The sequence below is a fragment of the Fukomys damarensis genome, unplaced genomic scaffold, assembly GCF_012274545.1.
Source record: "Fukomys damarensis isolate Sample0158 unplaced genomic scaffold, DMR_v1.0_HiC HiC_scaffold_19, whole genome shotgun sequence".
In the NCBI taxonomy this organism is placed as follows: domain Eukaryota; kingdom Metazoa; phylum Chordata; class Mammalia; order Rodentia; family Bathyergidae; genus Fukomys; species Fukomys damarensis.
In genome coordinates this window covers 59534379-59542788 of record NW_022900931.1, presented here as the reverse complement: position 1 = coordinate 59542788, position 8410 = coordinate 59534379, and the positions used below count along the sequence as shown (strand labels likewise).

The window sequence follows — 8410 nt, the reverse complement described above, 5'->3', positions numbered from 1 at the left end:
TTTTTTTTTTTTTCTAACAGTACTGGCAAATGAATTCAGGGCCTTTGCACTGAGTCACATCCCTAGCCCACCCACCCTGCTGAAAAAGTTTTACTCTGAGACAAGATCTCACTAAATACCCAGGCTGAGCTCCAATTTGAGACCCTCCTGTCTCAGCCTCCCAGAATGCTGAGGTTTACAGGCACGCACCAAGTCACCAAGCCTGGTTTCCTAACACACTGCTCGTATCTCTGTTTAACAAACTGCTGGAAATATAGAAGTGTGAAGCAACTATTGTTTATTATGATTGTCTCCCAGTCCTGGGAGGGAACTAGGCTCAATGGTGGCTCTTGCAGTGGTGGAGGGAGTCTTCATGCAGGTGTGATGGCTGGGGCTGGAGTCCGGGGGAAGGCTGCCTTGTGGTGGATGCAGACCATGGCCTGGACACCTACACATGACTTCCCTGTGTGGCCAGGGATGTCTCACAGCAGGCTAGCTGAGCTGCTGGGCAAGAGTCCCAGATAAAGCCATTGTCTTTTAAACCTGTCTCAAAAAAATATATTCTTGGCACACATCCATAGTCCCAGCACTCAGGAGGCTGAGGCAGGAGGATTGCTGTGAGTTTGAGGCCAACCTGGGCTACATAGTGAGTGCCAGGTCAGCCTCAACTATATAGTGAGACCCTGTCTCAAAAAAAACAAACAGAGAAAACAGTGGGGAGGGGGAGAGGGAGAAAAACATGTTTAGGTTCAATCATGGGAGATAAATTAGGCCCTTATTCAGACCAGAAAATCCTATGGGGGTTTTGTTGTTTTGTTTGATACAAGGCCTCACTCTGTAGTTCAGGTTGGGCTTGAACTCACTATGTAGCCCAAGCTGGCCCCAAACCTACAGTGATCCTCCTGCATCAGCCTCCCTAGAGCTAGGATTACACCATTCCTGGTTTGTATCCTGTTTTGAATCAGTGGTGAAAGTGCATGGTAGAGAAGCTGCTGGTGGAATTCTGCGCCTGAGTACTACGAGGAAGTCAGCCCAGGCCCTTACCTTAGGAGGGGCAGTTTCCTCATCTCTAAATGGTTTGTACTCCTTCCTACCTGCCTCTCTCCCTCTCTCTCTCTCTCTCTCTCTCTCTCTCTCTCTCTCACAGGATCTCAAGATGTAGATCAATTTGGCCTTGAACTCAGTGACCCTCCTGCTTCAGCCTTCTGAGTGTTAAGATTATGGGTGTGCACCACCACGCTCTACTTTTTTCTTTTTATTTTTTACCCCAAGCTTGCTGCTGCTTCTTCTCCTTCCCCTGCTTCTGCTTCTGCTTTTTTCTTTCTTCTCCTTCTTCTTCTTCTTTTTTTTTTTTTTTTTTTTCCCGGGTTTGAACTCTCAGGACCTTGCGCTTGCCGGGCAGACAAGGCACCACTGAGTACATCCCTGGCCCATTTTACTTTTACTCTCCCAGTCACCACCTCCATACACAAAAAGTTCAGCCAGGATAGTATTTTACAAGATTTTTCTAAGGGGTTTGTTTTGTTTGGTGTGGGGTTTTTGTTGTTTTGCGGGATGTTTTTGTTTTTTTTTTGGTTTTGGTTTGGTGTATGGGAAAAAGTTTCAAACAAGGCAGTAAAATTAGATGAATACTATCCTTGTAAAGCCTTTGTTTAGGTTCATTGGTTAGCATTTTGCCCTGTTCTTTTACTTTTTCTCTCTCTCTCTTTTTTTTTTTTTGGTACCAGGGATTGAATTGAAGATCTTGTGCTTTCAAGGCAGGCGTGGTGCCACTGAACTAAATCCCTGGCTCTCTATCTCTTCTTTCTATAGACAGATAGTATATGCATTTATATAGAATGCGTATTTCCAAAATACACATATAACATATATGCATATATTTCTCTTTCTGAGCCACGTAGGAGTAAGTTGTAGCTGACACACTTCTCTCCTGGGCTCCGCAGCAGCCATCTCTGAAGAAGATACTTGCAAAAGAGCCACTGTCATACCTAAGGAAACGCATTATCTTTCTCTTTCTTGTCATTCCGTATCCTCTCCAGATTCAGGTTTTTTCCAGTTGTCAGGAAATATCCCTTCACATTGCATCTACTTGGCATGTCCGTTTTTTGTTTTGTTTTTTCTGGTACCGGGTATCAAACTTGGGCCCATGCCTTGCAGGCGGTGAAACCACTGAGCTAAATCCCCGGCTCTGGCGTGTCACTTTTACTCTGAAACAATCTTCCTGTCTCTTCAGAAGTGTTTCTCATAACATTAACCGAGGCAAGTTTCTTTTTTTATTTCCTTTGAAATGAGATCTTGCTATGTTGCCCAGGCTGGTCTCAAATTCCTGAACTCAAATGATCCTTCTGCCTCAGCCTCCAGTGTGGCTGGGGACTACAGGTGTGCCTCAGTTCCTAGCTCTGGTGTCTATTTTTTTTTTTTAACTTGCCTGTATTTGTTACCTCTTAAAGCAGAACGTGACCTGGGCACTCCAATTCCAATTCTTCTGATGTCTTTAAATACTCCATCTTCCAGATTTTTCGGGTTCTTTTCCATGTGGGTAAAGGTGTGTGTTCCCTTCCTTCTCCCCTCGCATACCGGGGACTGAGCCCAGAACCTTCACACTGAGCTACATCCCCAATGTGTTTTGTTTTTATTCGTTTGTCCGTTGGTTGGTTGGTTTTTTCTGAGACAGAGTCTTGCTAAATTGCTCAACCTGGGCTTAAACTTTTGATCTTCCTGCCTCAGCCTCTCAAATTGCTGAGATTACAGATGTATGCCTAGCATGAGGCCCAGTTGAATATATGTTCCTTACTGCCTGTGATTCCAGGGAGTCCCACAAGGGATACTACATTTGATCCCCATGTTTAGTTAGTCTGAAACTTTTTTCTTTTTGGTGCTGGGGATCGAACTCAGGTCCTTGCACTTGCGAGGCAGGTGGTGGAACCACTAGGCCAAAACCCCGACCACCGTCACTTATTTTTAATGGTTTCAGTGGCTCCACCAACAGCCCTCTCAATAGCTAACTTGTGCCAGTTTTCACCTGCTAAAACCTAGTCAGGGCTGGGGTGTGGTTCAATGGTAAAATGTTTATCTAATGTGCACAAGGCCCTGGGTTCCATCCCCAGAACCACAAAGAATGAATAACAAAAGGAAAGAGAAGGGAAGGTGGAAGGGAGAGACAGACAGACCCCTACAGACTCCTCACATCCAACTGCCTAGAAAATGTGGACCCACACTTGGGACCTGTCCTTCAGTCCTCCCAGAGGGTTGCAGAAAGAAAGATCCATAATAAAGTTGAGCTTTTGCCCCTGGACCGTGACCCTTTGCAGCCCTAGGAGGTAAACGATGAGTTTGGTTTGCCTTTTGGTCAAATAGGTTAATCATGGGCAGCTAACCTCTGCTTTCTTTTGCACCGACATATTTTCTGTTTTCCTTTCTCAGAACATGCCTTTTCTTACTGAGTGTCTGCGTCCTGAGGGAAGGGACTAGGGTTTTGTCTCTAACTGGGTGCTGAGCACCAGCCTATGGTAGCTGATCCCGTCGCTGTAGCCAGATACCTGAGAAAAAAATCTTAGAAGAGGAAGCTTTGTTTGGACTCACAGCTTCCCGGGCTGCATCCCATGGTCACTTGGCTTCATTGCTTGTAGGTCTGCAGCAAAGCAGAAACTTTTGTTGTTGGTGGTGGTACCGGTGATCGAACTTGGGACCTTGTGCTTGAGAGGCAAGCAGCAGAACCACTGAGCTCAATGCCCAGCAGCAGGGCAGAAACTTTATCAGGGCAAAGAGTGCGATGCAGCAGTGCTGCTGGAAGCAGAGTGAGAGTCCGGAGAGAGGAAGGGACCAGGCATCAGATATAATCCCAGACTCACAGCTCACAATCCACACACCTTCAACTGTCTCCATTTCCTGTTTGCATCACCTCTCCATAAAGTCATCCAGTTACCACCCCACCCGAGGGTTCTTCCGTTAGATTAGCTCCCTCATGATCCAAACTCTTCAAAAAGCCAATTGATGGCAACTGAGGCTTCAACATGATGAGCTTTTGGGGGCCATTTCATTTATTTATTTTTGCCCATACTGGGGACTGAACTCAGAGCCTTTGCACTATGCTATGTCACCAGCCCATTTTTTAAATTTTTTTATGTTAAAGTAAGGTTTCCAGAAATCCCCAGGTTGTCTGGGTTTGAATTTGCAATCCTCCTGCCGCAGCCTCCCAGAAAGCCACCACACCTGGCCCCGAATGAGGGGAACACATTTTAGATAACTGCTATGACATTGAGGCAATAGGATTTCATATCACTCTTTTTTTTTTTTTTTTTTTTTTTTTTGAGACAGAGTCTCACTATGTAGCTGAGACTGACCTGGAACTCACCGTGTAGCCCAGGCTAGTCTCGAACCTGCAGCGATCCTCCTGCTTCAGCCTCCCCTGGGATTACAGGTGTCTGCCACCATACCTGGCAAGGCAATAGGATTTCAAATTCACATCCAGCCTGAGCCAATTAACAAGAGCCTTTTCAAAATAAAAACTAAAAAAGCCAGTTTGTGGTGGTGCACACCCATAATCCCAGCACTGACAAGACTGAGCCAGGAGGATATCAGGGAGTTCAAGGCCAGCCTGGACTACATAGTAAGTTCAAGACTAGCCTGAGCTACATAGCTAGACCCTGTCTCCAAAAAAGCTAAAATAGGGCTGACTCGCAAGAACCAGAGTTCGATCCCCAGTGGGGGCGGGTAGTTTGGGCTGGGGATTTAGCTCAGCGGTTCCACTGCCTACTTTGCAAGCACAAGGACCCAAGTTCAATCCCCGGTACCAAAAAAAAAGGCTAAAATAAATAAAAGTAAAGTAAGAAAGGGTCTGGGGGGCGGGGCATGGCTTAGTGTGAAGGCCCTAGGTTCAATCATCAGTACCACAAAAATAAAGAAAGAAAATATTAAAAGGGCTGGGGATATAGCTCCGTGCAAAAGCCTTGGGTTCAGTTTCTAGTACGGAGGGGACAAATGAAGGGTGTAGCAAGCCCTGGTCCAGGGGCATCCCCTTCCTCGCTGTTACGCTGCCTGGGTTAGTACCCTGAGACCATGTGTTAGGGGATGGGAAAGGGTACTGTTTCACTGGTCCCCTCTGTCTTTACCTTACAGGGGATCAGCCACTCACTGGGGCCTACACAGTGACCCTGGATGGACGAGGGCCCTCAAGGGTCATCTCCAAACATGACCTGGGCCATTTCATGCTGCGCTGCCTGACCACGGATGAGTACAATGGGCACAACACCTACCCCTCCCACCAGTATGACTAGGACAGCGTTCTGGAAGAGGAGGCACAAGGAAGGGAGCAATAAATCATGAGCTACAAGCTTCAGTTTTCTTACAGACCACGTGACTTTGGGGATTTCAGGGCCTGCGTACGATCTTCTGGGTACTCATTTGTTCAGCAGTGGTTTACTGAACCCTCTTCTGTGCCCAGCCCTGTGCTGCAAGCCCAGGGATGGCCAAGTGTGTCAGTCAGCTTCTCGTTGCTGTGAACAAAATACCTGAGAAAAACAACTTAGAAGACTAAGTTTTGGTTCACAGTTGCAGAGGGTTCCGTCTGTAGTCACCTGGCTCCATTGTTTCTAGTTTGGTGGCAAAGCAAAAACATGACAGAGGAAAACCTCCCACTTCGTGGCAGCTAGGAAGGGAGGGAGGGAAACAGGTCAGATTTAGTTCCCAGTGTCATAACCCCATGAGCCATTCTTTTCAACTGGGCCCCATCTCCCACTTCATCACCTAAGGTTATCAAATCGTGATCTCACCAGTGGATTAATCCATTTGTTGAAGTTAGAGCCCTTCATGATCCAATTGCTTTCCCAAAGGTCCATTAGCTGGCAACTGGGCCTTTAGTAGAGTGGGAGAGGCACCCTGAGAGTGACAACCCAGAGTGGCCAGCGCTCCGACGTGGACAGCAGGTAGGGCTGCGGTAGCCCACAGAGGGTACCTGACCCAGCCTGAGAGGCCTAAAGGCTCCGTGGGAGGAGGGTGTAAATTCAGTCTGAAAATTGGCTTCTGAAGAATGAGCCAAGAGGGCTTGGGAATTTAGCTTAGTGGCACCGTGCCTGCCTTGCACCCCCGGTACCACATACAAAAAAAAAGAATGACCCAAGAGAAGGTTCTAGGGCAGGATAGTGTTCCAGGCAGAAGAAACAACATGTACAGAAGCTAGGAAGCTTCAGTTTTTTTTACAGACCACCTGACTATGTGACTCTTCATCTCTGCTTCAGCACATAGCTTGTTTTTGTGTATGGGTGGGTTTTTTTCTTTCTTTTCACTGGTACTGGGGATTGAACCCAGAACCTTCACACTCGGCTATTTCCCCAACCCATTTTTTTATTTTGAAGCAGGATCTTGTTAAGTTTCCCAGGCTGGTGTCAAATTTGCTATCCTCCTGCCTCAGCCTCTCAGAAGGGGATTACCGATGTGTTCAACCACGCCCAGCATTTTATTGTTTGAGACGGGGTCTCGCTTTTAGAAACAAAAAAAAACCTCCAAAGCCTCACTAGTCCAGGCTGGTCTGGAACTCAATTTCTCCTCCCTGGGCCTCCCAGATGTGAGGCTAGGATTCCAGGCTCTGTGCCACTGCACCCAGCTCAGGTTTGTGGTTTATAAAGCTCCCCTCAACTACTGTGTAAAGGTGGATCAGAAGGAGATGAGTGAAAGCGGGGAGAGCTAGACCAAGGCAGGGGCCTTGGAGAGCACTGAGGGATGGGAGGGGTTGGAGGACCCCTCTGGAGCTTCATGGGCAGCCTGGAAAGGGGACACCGCATTCAGGAAGAAACCCAGGGCGAAACTCCATTAAGCCTCCTCCATCCTTGGCTGGGGTGTTGCTCAGTGGCAGAGCACTTACTTGCCTAGCATGTTTGAGGCCCTTGGTTCTGTCCCAGCACCACAAAAACAAAAACAGGAACTTCCTCTTACCAGTGGTAGATGGAGAAGCCATCACCCCTCCCCTTAGGGGTCATTTGTTATGGGGCTGAGGCTGGGCTTTGCTGGTGTGGCCTTTCATAACACCAGCAGTGTTTTATTTCTGCCTTCTCGATTTCCCTGCACCTTGAGCATTTCACCGACTTTCATTAAGTAACACCGTGGTAGGTGCTCTGAGAACAAGCAATAGGGGAGTAAGACAACCTGTCCTCAGTCCAGATTGTGACTGCCCCGGGAGGGTATGAGAGAGGCACCAGAACCACAGGAGCCTAGAATGAATCCTAAGGTTTCCAGGAGAAGGAAAGCCTTGGAGATATGTAGAGCAGCCTAGGAATTAAGGGGACATTTTCAGGATGAGGAAATAAGTTTAAGACCTGGCTCAGTTCATTCTCAGTTCTGAGTGCTTGCTATGGACCTGGCCATGTTATATTTTGTTTTGGTTTGGTTTTGGTTTTTTGAGACAGGGTCCCACTATGTAGCTGAGACTGACCTGGAACTCACCATGTAGCCCAGGCTGGTCTCGAACTCACAACGATCCTCCCGCCTCAGCCTCCTGAGTGCTGGGATTACAGGCGTGTGCCACCACGCCCAGTTCTGGCCGTGTTTTAAACCTGAGGATAAGGCAATGAAGAAAACATTTTGGTGTTCCTTGGGAGGGGGTGGGGCTTTAGAATGCTTGTTTATTTGTTTAAAACAATCACTTTGTAGCCCAGGCTGGCCTCAGATCCTCCTGCCCCAGCCTCCTGAGCGATGGGATTACAAGTGCGTAGCACCACGCCCAGCTATGTGTGGAGTAGATTTAGAAAAAATAAAAATAGAGCCACGGCTGTAATACCAGCGCTGGGGAGGCTGAGGCAGGGGGGTCACAGAGAGTTTGAGACCAGTTTAGGCTCCATAGTGAGTTAAAAGCCAGCCTGAACTACAGATACTGGCTCAAAAAGAAAAAGCAAAGAGAGCGTGAGGGGTCAGATCTTTAAGGGTTTTGTGGCAAAAGTAGAGTTTGGACAAAGACTGTCCGCTCTAAGAGTGGGAGGATGGGGTGTCGGGGGACCCAGAAAGGGTCACCCTAAGGCGTCTTGACTAGCCTTCAGCATTAACAAGGGGCCCCGCCTTCTTAAGGGGAGGCGGGGTCGGGGCTGCAGTCTCCAGGCAACGTAGACCGCGCCAAACAATTGGATAACCTTTATAGATGCGTCACCCTCTCGGAGCCCCGGGGCGGAGCCTCCTTTAGGGGCTCAGCACCTCACACCAGGGGAGCAGTTTGGGGGAAGAGATGCAAGCCAGCGGGTCCTGCTTCACGAACCGGTCTAAACCTGGTATAAGAACCCAGAAAGCAGGCCAGACGAAGTCTGAAAGAGGACTGTAGCGGAGCCAAAGGAAGAATTACTGACCGCCTTCCACTCTGGCCCCGAACGAGTAAGAAACCTTTAAATGGTCCCGGGAGCTGGGGGGAGAGGGCGGGGCACGGGGCGCCAGGCGTCCGGCCGTGACTCCG

At 48.2% G+C, this 8410-nt stretch overlaps 2 protein-coding genes across 2 annotated transcripts in view; both read left to right on the top strand.

Moving 5' to 3' along the window:
- Blvrb (biliverdin reductase B) overlaps window positions 1–5328 on the top strand; it is a 20141-nt gene extending 14813 nt beyond the window's left edge. The window contains exon 5 of the mRNA XM_010614468.3: window positions 5098–5328. Within this exon, the coding sequence (XP_010612770.1) occupies window positions 5098–5255 (158 nt within the window). The 3' untranslated portion in view covers window positions 5256–5328. The remainder of the gene's footprint in view (window positions 1–5097) is intronic.
- A 2742-nt stretch (window positions 5329–8070) lies between these two features.
- Window positions 8071–8410, top strand: part of Sertad3 (SERTA domain containing 3) — a 4416-nt gene continuing 4076 nt past the window's right edge. The window contains exon 1 of the mRNA XM_010614470.3: window positions 8071–8331. The gene's annotated coding sequence lies outside the window, so the exon portion shown is untranslated. The remainder of the gene's footprint in view (window positions 8332–8410) is intronic.